Genomic DNA, 18926 nt, shown 5'->3' on the forward strand with positions numbered 1-18926 from the left:
TTTTACAGTTTTTACTGTTTTACAATGTAGTAATTTTCTACAATGATGAGGTGAGGTCCGAGGATTCGCCAAAAGATACCCGGCATTTGCCTTTTGGTTGGGGAAAACCTCGGAAAAACTCAACCAGGTAATGGAATCAAAGGGGTGAAATGAAGTGATGCCGAGGACTCGCCATAGACCATCCGGCATCAGTCCCATGGCTGGGGAAAACCTCGGAAGAAACCATTAATGAGACTAATGGGGGATCCAACCCAAGCCCGAGCGCAGCTCCGGATCAGCAGGCCAGCGAGTCTGCCGACTGAGCTACATCGATGGCTCTACTAAAAATATACAATACATAGCCAATCAGGTTATTAAATTTACAAACGCAAACGATTATTCATCCGTTGAGCTATATGTATAATATAAAACAAGTAAGTTAATTAAATTTAATGCATAAAAAATTAATCATGGAGTTGTCTGTTTTTGAAACCAAACGAAATCATATTTAAAGTGAAATTGTCTACTTTTGAATCTAAGTATCTCGCAACTCGGTTTCAAAGCAAATTTACCTAAAATAGTACTCATTCATCCACAAACCGATTATATAAACAAACAGCCATGTTGGATTCGCGATGCGTGGTGAGAAAAGGTGATAAGAATATGGGCTTCTCATTGGCTACTGAAGGAATTGTCCTAATTTGAAACCAATCCACAGTGGAACTGTCTACATTTTGATTCTAAAGTGCACAATTAAGTGCTATTTTCGCTCTGTTCTGTCCGTTTTTGAACCTAAACAGTTCCAGAATCGCATTCAGCACACAAAATTCTTACTTACTTACTTACTTACTTACTTACTTACTTACTTACTTACTTACTTACTGGCTTTTAAGGAACCCGGAGGTTCATTGTCGCCCTCACATAAGCCCGCCATTGGTCCCTATCCTGAGCAAGATTAATCCAGTCTCTAATCATCATATCCCACCTCCCTCAAATCCATTTTAATATTATCTTCCCATCTACGTCTCGGCCTCCCTAAAGGTCTCTTTCCCTCCGGTCTCCCAACTAACACTTTATATGCATTTCTGGATTCTCCCATACGTGCTACATGCCCTGCCCATCTCAAACGTCTGGATTTAATGTTCCTAATTATGTCAGGTGAAGAATACAATGCATGCAGTTCTGTGTTGTGTAACTTTCTCCATTCTCCTGTAACTTCATCCCTCTTAGCCGCAAATATTTCCCTAAGCACCTTATTCTCAAAAACCCTTAACCTATGTTACTCTCTCAAAGTGAGAGTCCAAGTTTCATAACCATAAAGAACAACCGGTAATATAACTGTTTTATAAATTCTAACTTTCAGATTTTTTGACAGCAGACTAGATGACAAAAGTTTCTCAACCGAATAATAACACGCATTTCCCATATTTATTCTGTGTTTATGAGAAAAAAATCAATATCTCTAAATGGCAAAAAATGGACTTGTCTGACTTTGATACTATGCTCCTTATTTTATGTTTCCATGCTTATCTATATTGATTACTAGAATATACTCTGAAATTTAATTACATCTTTAACATACGAGGTTAGTAAATTATTTTACAGTACATGAGCGCTCGTACAGAGATGGTTTGAAAATAATTTCAAACTGATCATCGCCGATCATGCGCAATAGTTAGAAGAGTTTTAAAACAGTTGTCAGACCATCACAAACTGGCTGCAGGAAAAACCTATAATAGAAGTATTTATCGTGCTCAGGACTATTTGCATCACCCTGTATGAATATCCACGTTTAACACGGTAACAGCGTGCATCTCAATAGCGTCTTATTTATTATTATTATTATTATTATTATTATTATTATTATTATTATTATTAAAAGCGTACAAGAACTCTTTGGCTGCATCCTGCACCCCCATAATAGGGTTATTGTGTAACATGGCGAGCCTTATCCTGAACTTGATTTCTTTCATCTCAATTTCGTTGAAATACGTGGAATGTTCGCGTCAGATGATCTAGATCAGGCGTCTCAAGGCCAACGCATAGAAATTGTTACAGAAAGCAAGTGTAGATAGCGTAGTCATCTGAGGAGATAAGCGCAATACCCGAAGATAGCCGATCGCTGATTCATGTTACACGCATGAGTGAGCTAAGTTGCAACTGTCGCGGGAGAAATTCCACAAAGCTGCACTTTTGAGTTGTACTGTCACAATAGACGGTTGTTTTCGGAAGGAATAAAATTTCATAAGTAGTTTGCACTAATAATAATAATAATAATAATAATAACAATAATAATAATAAATTTATTTTCTAATTATATATTTATGAGTAAAAAGAAGAATTTGACGCAAAAAGAACCACATATTTATGTAATTATTTAAGCACAAGGGACTGACCACCCTAACCTATTATCTTCTGGCCTAGTTGCCTCATAAGTGGTGCCTTATTGGTATCACTTGTGAGGTTCAGACCTTTCTTCGGACAGTTGACTAAACAACAAAAATACTTCATTTCTAGTAAATGGTTTTTGGTATGTCTTTTTTTTTTTAGTTTATACTATATTTAATAAAATAAAATTCAAATAATAATAATAATAATAATAATAATAATAATAATAATAATAATAATAATAATAAAGTTATAATTAAACTTCTTGGTTGCAAATCAAGATTTTCAGGTATAACTCCCTGTAAGGTTGATTTGAATAATTTCGAGGGAAAAATTGTTCCGGAGCCGCGTATCGAACCCGGGGCCCTTGGTTTAACGTACCAACGCTCTACCACTGAGCTACTCGGGAACTCTAACCGACACCGATCCAATTTTTCCCTCTATATCCACATACCTCAAAGTGGGCTGACAACCGTCAAGCAACCAACTTCGAGTGCACACTAACTCCGTGTGACTTAAATTGTGGTTTTCTGTTAACGAACAGTGACGTGTATTATGCAAATCAAGATTTTCAGGTATAACTCCCTGTAAGGTTGATTTGAATAATTTCGAGGGAAAAATTGTTCCGGAGCCGGGTATCGAACCCGGGACCCTTGGTTTAACGTACCAACGCTCTACCACTGAGCTACTCGGGAACTCTAACCGACACCGATCCAATTTTTCCCTCTATATCCACAGACCTCAAAGTGGGCTGGCAACCGTCAAGCAACCAACTTCGAGTGCACACTAACTCCGTGTGACTTAAATTGTGGTTTTCTGTTAACGAACAGTGACGTGTATTATGCAAATCAAGATTTTCAGGTATAACTCCCTGTAAGGTTGATTTGAATAATTTCGAGGGAAAAATTGTTCCGGAGCCGGGTATCGAACCCGGGACCCTTGGTTTAACGTACCAACGCTCTACCACTGAGCTACTCGGGAACTCTAACCGACACCGATCCAATTTTTCCCTCTATATCCACATACCTCAAAGTGGGCTGACAACCGTCAAGCAACCAACCAACTTCGAGTGCACACTAACTCCGTGTGACTTAAATTGTGGTTTTCTGTTAACGAACAGTGACGTGTATTATGCAAATCTAGATTTTCAGGTATAACTCCCTGTAAGGTTGATTTGAATAATTTCGAGGGAAAAAATTGTTCCGGAGCCGGGTATCGAACCCGGGACCCTTGGTTTAACGTACCAGTGGTAGAGCGTTGGTACGTTAAACCAAGGGTCCCGGGTTCGATACCCGGCTCCGGAACAATTTTTCCCTCGAAATTATTCAAACTTCTTGGTTGTTAAGGTACATATTCTTATGATACGTCAATATTAATATATTCACTACAATAATAGTTAAATAATACGTTTCGTAATGTTTTCAATAATTAAAAACAGCCGGAACATGTTAGGAATTCACAAACAATTATTTTAAATTAGAACTATTCAAATCTTAAATCTGGTCTCAAATTCTTTTCTCAAGTCCTTCAGTACTTCATTATATTTGTTACACTGGTCTTGATTCAAATTAGGTAACAATTTTAGATTAATAAAGTGGTAACAATTTCACTTTCTCTATGAAAGCTTTTATTTCTTCATACATCTGCGGTAATAAGGACAATCTTTCACGGAGATGGAGACAACATCGTAGCGGTTGCAGATGTCTATTCAAACGTCGCGGTCAATGACGTCATCCGGAGATGCACGAACTGCTCCCGCATCTTGAAACCACTCTTACATTAAAAAATAGAGAGAGGAGGAAGTGCTCTCTATTGAGACGTCTGATCTAGATCGATTGCGACAGAACGAACAGTCATCCACTGATAAGACTCTGTGATAACACGTTGACGTCTCCTTATCAGTGTGTGTAGCACTTCAGTTTGACTCAGGAAGGCTTCAGATGTAAGTGCACAATTTTATTTCGCTAAACTATGAGCATTGTTTTTTCACTTCTGCACGGGCATTGATATTCGTACTTTGGTATTGTGTTGTCCTGTGTTGTTACAAGTGGAGACTCGAAGCTGTGCCTATTCTATTGCAGCAGTCCTGCAATGTATTGTACAATAGGTCTACTTGTGGGTGTGGTTTTAATGTGCTCAGCAGAAATAACTACATACCGTGACAAAAACTAATTTCTTTTTCAATTCAGAATTTGGTCCATTGAAATCTTTTGCGATTGATTCTTACGGTCGTTTTCATCAACAAATATTAAAAATACACTAACACATTGTTCGTTTACACACCCTGAAATTTTAACAGTTTTATTAACATTCTTTTCGGCTCTATCACCTATTTCTGTAAAACATATTAAAAACCAAGTGAAGGATTTTGTAGTAAATCTTCTTGTGAATGTAATGATAAAAAAAACTTCTTCTAAAAAAAAAAAAAAAAAAAACTCACTGAGTTATGTCGATTTTCTGTATAGTTACAAATGGGGGGGCCTCCTTTTGTTTTATTTTTTTTAACCTAATACTCAAATTTAGATTTTATATATACGGTTGTTGAGCACACAAAAAATTATAAGTTTCAAGGAGAAAACAAGGAATTTCAAATGTTCAGTGTCTTCGTCTTTTAAATAAATACTTCGTTATTGTTGTTATTAAATCTAAGTGGTATTTTGTACATGAGTGCTATTTATGTTGTTTACCGACTTATACACACAAGTACACGAATAAAGAGACGTAAACACAGTTCCGGTGCGTGCGGGGACAGACGTGCGTGAACCCTTCACTCGCAACTTGCTTCTCGTACCAAAAGAATGATCGACGTATAGCTACCTTGTATTTATAGTAATCAAACATAGGACTCCAGTATTAACTTATAGTATAATACATGGCGCGGCGCACCTGTGCATATTTTCCACAAAACTATTAAGTTACAGACCGATTATTTAGTCCTGACAGCTCAGCGTCGAGAAAGAGGGCAGGAGTAGTGGGAAGAGTTCCGGAGTAGAGATAGGAGCGAACGGTCAGTATTTCCGTTTTGTAAGTTTTGACATCTGTTGGTAAAACCAGCCCCAATTTCCATAATTATTATGCGCTCAGGCGTAAAACATGATAGGTCTAACTGACATTTTGGTCGAAAATGAGATATGTAATACATAATATGGTATTTTACATTTTGCCTCTAATACAGTAGTTAGTTTTCCATTATCTCAACAGATGGCAGAAGTATACAGATTTTACTTCCCTTGTAACTATACCAACTGTTGCATGTATAAATGTTTATCTACCTAATAACTTCAAGACACTAAAACGTCACTTACCATGTTTTACTCCCGAACCCCTCATTTATAAAAGTAAGTTTAAAATTGTGAAAAAAAAAGTATAAAAATCTTTATAAAACCATATTCACATAATAAATTTCAACACTTCACGACCCATTACTCCACACCTGTGGAGTAACGGTTAGCGTGTCTAGCCGCGAAACCAGGTGGCCCGGGTTCGATTCCCGGTCGTGGCAAGTTACTTGGTTGTGGTTTTTCCGGGGTTTTCCCTCAACCCAATATGAGAAAATGCTGGGTAACTTTCGGTGCTGGACCCCGGATTCATTTCACCAGCATTATCTCATTCAGACGCTAAATAACCTGATGTTGATAAAGCGTCGTAAAATAAAGTAAAACTAACTAACTAACGACCCATTATCTCAGGATTTATGTGTGTGTTTGCGCATGTGTGCGATGGTGATGAACTTTGTCGAACTACATGTCAAATAGTCTACAATAATATTAAATTTTCATTAGATTTTCCTGCTCATCAGCTGTAAAATATGAGCGACTTAAACAGTATGTTTTGTTTTTGCACAGAACTGCGTATGAAATGCCTCTCTACAACCAACCCGTTCGTCTGCAGAAACTGTCGCTAGAGAGCTTCGCCAAGTACCTGTCAGATATTTGTGTCCGTCTTGTGAATTCTGGTGGTACCTCTGCAACATCATTTAAGGATGCAATTGCAATATGCCAACTTTTGCAACGCATCATCCATGAGAGTATACCGTACAGTATGGCTAACTCCATCACATCTGTAGGCCTCAAACATTTGAATGATCGCTACAATGACATCAGAGGTTGCATAAATGATTCGTCATGTACGAATATCCTTAAACACTTCATCAAAGTAGTGCTACATCCCCAGGTTACACAACTAGTGATTGTCGATGAGTGGAATTATATATCGAATGTCATTCTAAATGAAGTTGAAACACTATCTCAGCTCAGAGTTTTAAGATTTTGTGTAAGAAATGAACAGAGTTACCGAAAAATAAGTCGCCACGATTCATTCAAAAACTTCCTTTCTCAGTGTTTGTACTCTCTGAAGAACTTGAAGTGTCTTATTCTGCCTGAATACTGTAGTGATGAAATAATTAGTGTTCTCTCGAAATCTGCAACTGGATTAACACACCTTGACGTAAATAGATCCAGTAGTGTTACAGACACGAGCATTGATATTATATTAAATTTCCCACATCTGCAAAGTCTGAACGTTGCTGAGACAGGAATATCCGTGGATGGTTATACATGTTTACTAGATACGTTCGAAAACCGTTGTCGTCTGCAGGAATTCGGGTTCAGTTTGTTGAACACTTCGCAAATCCGGTCGCTTGCTCAATGGTTTCCAGGTGTACGTCGTCTCAGCTTAATTGTTGATCATTCTATGAGACCACATTTGAACGACACTCTACAGCTCCTTAAAGGGTTAGAGGAGCTTAAAGTTTCCGGAAACAGATCGATATCTATGCCATCATTCGCAACTCTAAAGGTCTTGGAAACTCTGAAGGTGTTGGAACTGGATGTGTATGATATGGACGTGGAACATTTACCCACAAACTGTCCTTGTCTGGAGAAGCTCCATATCAAGACAATGGTTCTAAAGTGCTCGCAGTTAGTGGGTTGCTTTAGGTACCTTCATACCCTCAGTATCTCCACCGTTCACTCAGATTCAATCAGTGCTATCTTGTCTGCTACACCGAATCTAGTGACTCTGCATTTGTTTACGACACTGACGTTTTACAATGACACTTCTGGTATGTCACTCTGCAGTCAATCACTTAACCTTTTGGAGAAATTGTTTATGGGCTCTCTGACTGGATACATACGTCCAGAAACTTTGTCACTCATCACGCGCAGTTGTCCCAGATTGACAAGCTGCTTTGTGTTCGGTCGGAGATACGATGATATGAAAAGTCTCTATAGGCACTGTGCAGGGGTGCACCTACTTAAATCTTGGCCGATACATACAGAAAGGGCATAAATTCCTGACAGTTTTTTTTTAGAGATTCGTTCAATATACGAGGGGGATCCAGGAAATAACGACCGTTCGCGCATACCCGCCGCGCAGCTGACTCCCCTTCCTTGTTTGAAGGTCAACTGGCTTCCTTAACATGTGTTCTCATAATGTTGTGAGTACTGGTTGCAACAAGTCGCCATTGTGCATTTTGTGTTACTTCAAAATGAACGACGTGATTGATAATCCCGCCGACTGTGAGGTGAGGAGTGTGATTCGATTTTTCAATGCCCGACATTTGAAACCTGCAGAAATTTACCGGCAATTGAAAGAAGTATGGTGATACTGTAATGAATGAAAGAAATGTGAGAAAATGGTGCGAAATGTTCAACAATGGGCGAACAAATGTCCACGATGAAACTCGACCCGGACGCCCATCACTCATCACAGAAGACCTGAAGACTAAAGTGAACGACAGAATCTTGCAAGACAGGCGCACATCACTCGACGAATTGCAAATTGCCTTTCTTGACATTTCTCGTTCTTTGCTTGGTGAAATTGTGTCGCAACATCTTGGCTACCACAAAATCTGTGCCCGCCCGCACACTGCTGCTTCAACTCGAGAATTGCTGGATCAATTCGGTTGGGAAATCTTTGATCATCCGCCCTATAGTCCAGACCTTGCTCCTAGCGATTTTCACCTTTTCACTAAGCTGAAAGACTTTCTGGGTGGTACGCGTTTTGGAAGTGATGAAGAGTTGAAGAACACAGTGAACACCTGGCTTAATGAACTGGCGGCAGAGGAGTATAACACGGGAATTCTAAAGCTAGTGAACAGATACGACAAATGTTTAAATGTAGGTGGTGATTATGTAGAGAAGTAAAGGAAGCTTCAGTTATGTAACAGACTTTGTTTTTTCAAATAAATATATTTTTTTTATTTATTACAACAAAACGGTCGTTATTTCCTGGATCCCCCTCGTAGATTCAGAGTTTATACTACTTGGGTTGGATAAAAAGTAATGGCAACAGTTCGATATTTCTGACATGGCTTTATTCACAGGGGTACAACATTTACGTACCTTCTATATAGTCGCCCCCCTTATTTATTACCTTTTGCCAAATGTTTGGAAGGCGTCGTACACCATCAGCGCGTCCATCTTTGTTGATGTTCCTTATTGACTGCCCTAAATCACGGATAAGTTCATCTCTGGTATTGTACCGGGTCCCTCGCAGTGGTTCTTTCACTTTGGTGAAAAGATCGTAATCGTATGGATCATATCGGGTGAGTACGATGGATGTTCCAGTAGTCCGCGTTTTCCGTCTGCCTTGGAGGGACAGCGTGGTGCAGTATTACCCCATCAATGTCATACGCCACAATGAACATCTCCTTCACAGCACTTTGTGTAGGGCGCACTTTCTTCGGACGAGGAGAACCGGGATGCTTCCATTCATTTGATTGGCGTTTCAAGTTTGGTTCATACGAGCGAGTCCAGGTTTCGTCCATAGCGACGATTCGTCCAAGAAAGTCGTCACCTTCCCTTTGGTACCGGTGCAACAAGGCCTTCCCGGAACGCTTTAACCCATCATGCAACTGTGCGATATGACAACGCTGCATCGCCACATGCTTCACGCGGTCCCTGAAAACATTCTTGTGCACTATGACCTCGTGCCATTTCAATTTTGATCCAGGAACGTTGCTCTAGTTTTGTAAGGATGGTCTTAGGGCGCTCGCACTATCCCTATGAAAGTGAACGTTCTACACACTGCAGTAGATTGATGGAGTACTGTCGCCGCTGGCTGCACTAACTCATCTAACAGTCCTTGTCCATGTCCACACAGCTGGCAGCTCTCGAACGCACCATCGTCACGTGACAGCAGTGTTGCCATTAATTTTTATCCAACCTATGTAGTTTAAATTGACATTGTGATTGAACACACATTTTCAGAAAAACATAGGCCTAACTTAAGGTAAATATTTGAACACTAATTTAAAATAATAATAATAATAATAATAATAATAATAATAATAATAATAATAATAATAAAAATAATAATAATAATAAGAAAAAGAAAAGTAGACACCAAATATACATTCAAAGTATACAGAAAACCCACAACAACAACAACAACAACACACATACACAACACATCCAACCACCCCACACAACACAAACAAGCTGCATTCCGAACAATGGTACACAGACTACTCTACATACCAATGAACCAACAGGATTACAACGAAGAACTAAACACAATCAAATACATAGCACAAGAAAACGGATACAACCCCAACATAATAGACAGCATAATACGTAAGACAAAACAAAGCCACAAAAAACAGAAGAATACAACAGAAACACAAGAACACAAAAAATACATCACACTAACATACGAAAACAAAAACACACACAAGACTGCAACCTCATTCAAGAAATTAAATTACAACATCGCATACAGAACAAATAACACTCTACAAAAACATCTCAACACACAAACAACACAAACAAACAAATACAACCACACAGGCGTATACAAACTCAAATGTAACACCTGCAACAACTTCTACATAGGACAGACAGGCAGATTATTTCAAACACGATACAAAGAACACATCACAGCCATAACAAAATTACAAAACACCTCCACATATGCAGAACACATCACAAATGCCAACCACACCTACAGAGACATCAACACAGACATGGAAATACTGCACATCCGATCAAAAAGCCAGAAACTCAACACACTAGAACAATATGAAATATACAGACACACGAAAACACACCCCAACGATATTCTCAACACACAACTCAATTTCAAAACACATACACTCTTTGACTCTACACTACGAACGCACCCACACAGGAAACAAGAGGCGCCAACACCAACAGCGACCAGTTCTGAAGATGACCCAAAATAGGTCGATACATGTTAACAAGGTACATTAAAATTTAACACAAGAAAGGCTTATCATACATATTCCGAAGTGATACAGTGTTAAAAGTTGTGTAATCAGGATGTATTAAAATTTAAAGTTAAACACTTACAAACAAACAATTTCAGAAGATAGCAAATCATTGTAATACAAATATTAATTGCAAGAGTTTTCAATATTTTGTGACATATCCCTTTGATTTAATCACCTCCTGCATTCTTCGTGGTATTGAGTCCACCAATGGAGATCTTCTGGTGTGATCACCTTAACCCACTGAATTAATGACATTACTTACAATTTAGACTGTATAATATCCCATAACACATATTCCCCCACTGTGTGGAATTTTCAACATAGACGCGCTTGTTGAAAGCAATGTCATTACTGCCTTCACATGATAATAAATTTGATAATAAATTGTTATGAAATGTTATGCAAATCTAGCTTTCAGGTAAAGCAGACTTGAATAATTTCGAAGGAAAATTTTTCCGGGCCGGGTGTCGATCCCGGGACCTTTGGATGAACGCACCAACGCTGTACAGACTGATCCCAGGAACTTCACCCGACATCACCTCAATTTTTCCATTCATGTTAATTTTTCCCATTATTCATGTTATGAAATGAATTTATTATTATTATTATTATTATTATTATTATTATTATTATTATGACTGCGATGGTGGCACCAGTACGTTCTCTCCTTGGCCAACCCACAACCCACTGTAAGCACTGCAGTGAGTATGAAACTTTACCACATGTGCTTGGGAGTTGCCCACAGGGAGAAGTACTCAGAATAAAACGTCACAACATCATACGTTCTATGATCGCAGATGCACTTCGATCCAAAATCTTGACGTTCACGAGGAAGTTCATTGTATTGCTGATGGTGGAAGCAATCGTAGGATCAATATCATAGCTATAAATAGGAATAAACAGACAGCCGAAATAATTGATCCTACGATCAGATTTGAAATCTCAACCACTCAACCATATGAAGTGAACGAAAAGAAAAAGAAAATCTAGAAGCCCACGATTCAGTACCTATCGGCGAAATACAACATAGACAAAATCACAGTTACCGGTCTCTTCTTCGGAGCGAGAGGCATCATTCCGAAAGCCTTTGTAAAGTGGAGGGAAAAATACAAGCTGACGAGAGATCTTCAAGATGCCATCGTCACCACCATAATAAAATTTTCTGTAGCGATATTTCGTCAGCATCTTTATGGTGTACATTCAATTTAAATTACACTTGGTTCTATTTTTTTCTCATGTCTTAATCACTTTTGTCTGAAACCTGTTTATATAATTTTTCATTTTAAATTTTATTGTGAGATATTCTGTGTCGCAGGGCAAACCCAAAATATTGGGTCAGACTACTAAATTAAAAAATTATTATTATTATTATTATTATTATTATTATTATTATTATTATTATTATTATTATTATTATTATGTATATACTTTCAAAAGTTTTTTTTTCTATCACCATGTTAATAATGTCAAAAGAAGTGCTTGTACAAATTTTGGCCACTCGACCGCAATTACAAGGGCCGTAAAAAATAAGTTCGCCAGGGGCGTGAACAGAAAGAAAACACAATTTTATTGGAAAAATTTATTGCAACAGACACAGCAATTGTTGAGCTATTTTTCAACATATTCTCCGTCGGAATTGAGACATTATTTGTCGTGCCATGGGATCGACAGAGAGGTGCAGACGCTGTCAAACGCTGATTCCGATCCCAGTCGCTCACTTCTACGACACAAGGATACAAAAATTGATCCCATGGTATGACAAATGTCTCAATTCCAGTGCGGGATATGTTGGCAAATAGCGCAACAATTGCTGTATCTGTTTCAATAAATCTTTCCATGCGATTGTGTTTTTTTTTATGTAAATAACCCCAGGGAAAATAACTTTCTGGAAGCCTCGTACTTGCGGTCGAGTGGCCAAAATTGTATCAGTACTTTTTTTGACATTATTAACATGGAGGAACAAAAAAAAAATAACTTTTTTATCTGCTCCCATCAGAATGTTTGCTTGTTAGTTTGCTCCTGGCAATGCCTTATCATTTATGTATTATTTTAAAAATTATACTTAATTTCCATTCTATCATCTGTAGAATTCTCATAGTGAATTCATAGATCAGAGAAAAATTCTCCGCTTAAGATGGTTTTATTTTCATTTCTATTTTTTATACATCCATTGATTAACATGATAATAATGTACTTATTTTAAATTTTGCATTATTATTATTATTATTATTATTATTATTATTATTATTATTATTATTATTATTATTATTATTATTATTATTATTGTAAATTTTTATTGTATTGAAATTTTGATTCTGTATATTCTGTATTATTATTGTATCACTTGTGTTGGTCTGTTATTGGTCTGTGACATTTGACCAGAAAATTAATATTGTAATAAGTGAACAAATAAATAAAATAAAATAATTATTTCTATCGGATGTTTTTCCAATTCACTGCGGCCTAAAGCAAGGAGATGTACTACCACCTTTACTTTTTAACTTTGCTCTAGAATATGCCATTAGAAGTGTCCAGGATAACAGAGAGGGTTTGGAATTGAACTGGTTACATCAGTTGCTTGTTTATGCGGATAACGTGAATATGTTAGGAGAAAATCATCAAACTATTAGGAAAAACACGGGAATTTTACTGGAAGCAAGTAAAGAGATAGGTTTGGAAGTAAATCCCGAACAGACAAAGTATATGATTATATTTCGTGACCAGAATATTGTAAGAAATGGAAATATAAAAATTGAAAATTTATCTTTTGAAGAGGTGGAAAAATTCAAATATCTTGGAGCAACAGTAACAAATATAAATGACACTCGGGAGGAAATTAAACACAGAATAAATATGGGAAATGCCTGTTATTATTCGGTTGAAAAGCTTTATCATCCAGTCTGCTCTCGGAAAATCTGAAAGTTAGAATTTATGGAACAGTTATATTACTGGTTGTTCTATATGTTTATGAAACTTGGACTCTCACGTTGAGAGATGAACAGAGGTCATGAGTGTTTGAGAATAAGGTGCTAAGGAAAATATTTGGGGCTAAGAGGGATGAAGTTACAGGAGAATGGAGGAAGTTACACAACGCAGAACTGCACGCAATCTATTCTTCACCTGACATATTAGGAACATTAAATCCAGACGTTTGAGATGGGCAGGGCATGTAGCACGTGTGGGCGAATCCAGAAATGCATATAGAGTGTTAGTTGGGAGACCGGAGGGAAAAAGACTTTTGGAGAAGCCGAGACTTAGATGGAAGGATAATATTAAAATGGATATGAGGGCGGTGGGATATGATGGTAGAGATTTGATTAATCTTGCTCAGGATAGGGAGCGATGGTGGGTTTATGTGAGGGCGGCAATGAACCTGCGGGTTGTCTAAAAGCCATAAGTAAGTATTAGGCCTATTATTATTATTATTATTATTATTATTATTATTATTATTGTTATGTTAATGAATGGTGTGATTATGTAATGGGATCCACACCTGTGGAGTAACGGCTAGCGCGTCTGGCCGCGAAACCAGGTGGCCCGGGTTCGATTCCCGGTCGGGGCAAGTTACCTGGTTGAGGTTTTTTCCGGGGTTTTCCCTCAACCCAATATGAGAAAATGCTGAGTAACTTCCGGTGCTGGACCCCGGACTCATTTCACCGGCATTATCACCTTCATAATCAGGTATTGATAAAGCGTCGTAAAATAACATAGTAAAAAAATATTATGTAATGGTGATGAAATGATGGCGATGTTGATATAGTATCGCTGATGTTGTGTCGTAGATCGTCGAGGTTTCCTCTTGCTGAAACTGCATTTGCAGGCTTTACCCTCAACACCTGGACAACATAGAGCTGGTGAGTGCCGCTAGGAGTCTACGCTTGTATGCGATTTCAGAGAGGATGTAAGCAACACAGTTGCACAGTGCCATTCAGTAATTTGTGCCTGAACGCATTGATTTGAAGTAGTTTTTAACTAGGGAAGTACTGTAGTATAAAAATGCTTACAGCCTGAAAAACAGTATATTTCATAGCCAACTTAAAGCAGTAGTCAGTATTTCCACAGAGAAATATATAAGATGTAACTGTGGATTGAAAAAAAAAATGGGTACTCTGTATCGGAGACACGCCCGTGGGACTTCATGTTCGTGGATCCGTGTTGACAGTACGGGGTTTGGGGTAGAAGTTGTTGTGAAATCAAAGACAAGTTAACTGTAGTAGAATTGTATTTATTTAAGGACAGTGGTATGAGAATTAACAAGCGTATGGTTTATTGCTCTGTAATTTCATTTAATTCATACTATGTCTCAATTCACTACTTTATGGTCTCATGAAATGATCGACAAACAGAACGTTACAGTATAGTGTACTGTAATATTCACAAAAGGGACGCCACTATCACTAACACGTTATGAATGATAATAATAATAATAATAATAATAATAATAATAATAATAATAATAATAATAATATTAAGAATAATATATAATCATGGCGCTACAGCCCACGAAGGGCCCAGACCGGCCAGCCGGCTGCTGGCCTCACGTCCACATGCCGAAGGAGAGGTGGACGATCATCCAACCAGAATGGAGGTATCATGTGGTTAGCACGATGATCCCCCTAGCCGTTATAGCTGGCTTTCACAACCGAATTTCGCTACCTATCGTAGCTCCCCAAGTGCATCACGGTGCTGGGTGGGCACCGATCCCATACACTGTTCGAAATTTCATGAGAAAATTTCTTCCCCCATGAGGACTCGAACCAGCGCGCATTCCGTAACGCGAATCTTAAGTCTTGGTTTTTCTGAATCGACGCATGCGAGGTGCGAGACAAATCCGGACTATACGAGAGATAGTGAGTGGTTTCTATAACTATGAGGTACGCAGACCTCGCACCTCGCAGCCATAGAAACCACTCACTACCTTTTTGTGTTGTCAGGATTTGTGCTTGGAGGGTGTTGCACCTCGCAACTCGCATGGGTCGGTTCAGAAAAACCAAGACTTTAGGCAGGATGCCTTTGACCTCGACACCACGGCGCGGGACAACCCATTATGAATAAACCATAGAAAACGTAATTAGTAACTTCAAAACCAAACAATGAAGGTACTCAATATAAATTCTGTGGCTGGGAGGAAAAAGGTCTTCAGTAAAAATTTTATACTTTTCAGGAGAGCAGTAGAAAGATTGAAATTGGTGTCAATTATGGAGTTTTTTAATTAAGAGATTTTTCAAAGATATTATTTGTTTATATTTCTTCTAAAATAGGTAATGTTACTCATTTAACAGTTTTCTTGATTATTTCCAAAAATAGCTGCACTTAAACCCTTAGGGTGGTATTCATAGACATTTCGCAGCACGCGCTACGAGCGTACTAAGCTAGCCCCGGCTATCCACTGGTTACTAGTACAGAATACAAATCATATCCTATCGCTAACACTGGTTTATGAATACGAAAAACGCTGATCATCCACCGGAAACCCGCGCTAAAAATGTCTATGAATACGGCCCTTTAAGACTAGAACCCAAACTGAGTAGAAGGGACTATTTACACATAAGACCTTTTTCATGTCTACATAAATGATAAATGTAAATTATTAGTAATGCAAAATGGGTCTTAAACAATTATAGGACTGTTTACCCTGGTGCCTAAAGTTTTAAAAGGAAAGGGCATCAGTATGTGATAAAATGGCTAAAATACAAGTTAGACCTTTTTAATAGAGAAGCATGGAAAGTAAACATGTGATGTTTGTAAGGAATAAAGTATTAAATATTCTTAAGTCCTTTATTCTGTGTGTGCTCGATTCAAAAAGTACTTAGGACATTTGGTAACGCTCTATAAATCCAGTCAGGAGTCTTATTTGACTTTAGCCGTTTTACCAGATTGTAGAGAATTGTTTCCGCTTTCAGAATATATAAAAATATTCCCATAATCAGTATAACTTTTTGGGAGATCACGAAAAACTTTTCTAGATCTAAAATTTCTTACCAGCTAGACAAGAGACTTTATGAAACCAAAGAGGTTGGATGCATTTACAATCAGATGGGAGCATGACATTCGACACTCTTTGATTCCAAAGCTGGAACTAATATTTTGTCGGAATTTTGTTGTGTGTAACTTTTAACGCAAGATTTTAGTGGTTTAGAGGGCGTTATGAAGCCAAATCATGACAGTTGTGTGTAGACTTATATTTGAAGAATGCAGACACACTGGAAGATCATTTTCGTTATGAGGTGGACAAGAGACGTTTTGAAAACGAGCTCCTTAATTGTTAAATGACCTCCCTGCAATGGACATCATGCGAATAACTCAAACATTATTAACAATCAAATGTGACACAATTAAAACAAAAAAGGGTTAATATTGGATTTTTAACATTTCATACCACAATATTTTAGAATTGGTCTGCAACACTAAAGAATAATACAGACATTAATAAAATAATATTTATGTCTACATCTACACCATGTTTATATTTATTGTTTAGTTCACGTTATCCATTACACGAATCGATGCAATATTACTGCTATCAGGTGTAAGTACTGGGTAGGCTGAAATAATGTGCTTACCTTATATCATTTTATACAACAAATGTTTCACAGTTTTTGTATCATAAAGCTTTTGTGACACAGACTCTACAAGAATATGACCATTCATTTTCACCACCAAACAGAATACAGGTATCACAATATAACTTGTTTGTCTCAGAGCATTCTATTACCCAAGGATATTTCATAATTATACTATGACAATTGAAATTTCCTGTTTTATCCTTCTCCATCCGCTACTTTCATATGTAAATGTGATATCGATCTTCTATCTTTCTAAGCTCGTTTTGTTTCATATACCCAACTTAATGTAGGCTATATGTACACCCACAAAACGCAAAAATTGATGAAAAATTATAATTTTCAAAATGTAACTATTTTAATAGAGAATTTTCTCCTCTTTAATTTGATATAAGAATTTTCGATTTATGCCTTATGGTTTTTCAGATAAGTCGCATTTTCCAAAATTCTGCGTCATCAGCCACGGTCACTTCTACGAAGATCACTCCAAAAGTAGTGCACAACATTTTCTAAAATTTATTTTTTATTCTAAATCTTTGCAATTTATGGAGGTCATAGATACATCCTTCCCCCTTGTATTCAAATTTAATTTAAGTCGTTCCCGTGAGTGGCGCCAGAGAGTAGCTCAGGCGTGTTGGTTCAGACTTTTATCGTGCAGGTATACAGGCCCTCATTCCAAGGTGGCGTAAGGCAGTTGAAAGGTGCGGGGATTATGTGGAAAAGTGACGTATTGTTCCTGAAGGATGTATCTACATTCTATGAAAATACCAAAGCTGTAGGCTAAAAATGTAATTTTTAAATAAATATTGTGGATTACTTTTGGACTGATCCTCCTAACAGTCAATCCCCTCGTCCAGCATTGCTTGTAAAATAAACTTATTTGTAGTCCCAAAATAAATGCATAGATATCAGGACATGATCATTACATTGAAAACACGTTTTTACATAATGAAGTAATTTATAATCTTTTACTGTTAGTCATAAAACTGTAAATTTGTGTGTCAGTGATGTTGTACGTCATTTTAATAAGAGTTCAAAAGTAGAAATTTCAATTCTGAGGAGGATGGGCATAAATCCTGGGACAAACACCATCGTAGGATTTGTTGCATCAATGGAAAATAAGGACAAAAATGGTAAAAAAACATTCAACACCTGAAGTTAAAACAAGGCGGAGGTATTTGAGAGGCAGAAAGAAGCTGAAACTGGACCGACATGAAGCTGCTTAAGGGGTGACATATGATGATGTAGTCTTCTAGGCTCTGAAAGTTTGTGGTTCATTTCCTGTAAATAGTAATTTTAGAATATTTAATTCTTTTAAACATGATATCTCAGCCAAATATGGTGATACCAAGAAGATATTGGTGTCATTTTGAAGCTTGAAATGTCCCCTAGTGCCTGACAATGAGTGAAATAACATTAATGTACTTAATAATTATCTATGGATTTTTTACATGATATATGTAACATACAATATTAGTATAAGTTACATATATGGTAATATTTAATTAATGTAAATTAAAATAAAAAATAGCTCTATGTCAGGCACTAAAGAATAGTTTTAGCTATAAAACAGTGAAAAAATGTGGCTCTATTTTAAAAACTGCATGAGCTATCATGTTTCAAGTTGCATGTCAAAATTATAAACAAAATAATTTTTATAAATAATTTGAACATAATTTCAAGGGATCTGTTCACTTCATTCTCTTTCTGGTACCATTGTCAATTATTGTATTAAAATTTTACAGAGCAAAATTATGCAAAAC

General features: G+C 37.3%; 1 protein-coding gene across 1 annotated transcript; it reads left to right on the forward strand.

Moving 5' to 3' along the window:
- Positions 1-3723: 3723 nt before the first annotated feature.
- On the forward strand, positions 3724-9264 carry LOC138713865 (uncharacterized). Its single transcript, XM_069846329.1, has 2 exons — positions 3724-4309; positions 6213-9264. Exon 2 carries the CDS (start codon positions 6226-6228, stop codon positions 7654-7656), a length of 1431 nt encoding a protein of 476 aa, XP_069702430.1. The 5' UTR covers positions 3724-4309; positions 6213-6225; the 3' UTR covers positions 7657-9264.
- Positions 9265-18926: the final 9662 nt, after the last annotated feature.

Source organism: Periplaneta americana, chromosome 14 (assembly GCF_040183065.1).
Source record: "Periplaneta americana isolate PAMFEO1 chromosome 14, P.americana_PAMFEO1_priV1, whole genome shotgun sequence".
Taxonomy (NCBI): domain Eukaryota; kingdom Metazoa; phylum Arthropoda; class Insecta; order Blattodea; family Blattidae; genus Periplaneta; species Periplaneta americana.

Bases quoted from the DNA above. Each gene is read 5' to 3' on its own strand.
- LOC138713865 (XM_069846329.1), top strand. From the start codon at position 6,226: ATGCCTCTCTACAACCAACCCGTTCGTCTGCAGAAACTGTCGCTAGAG.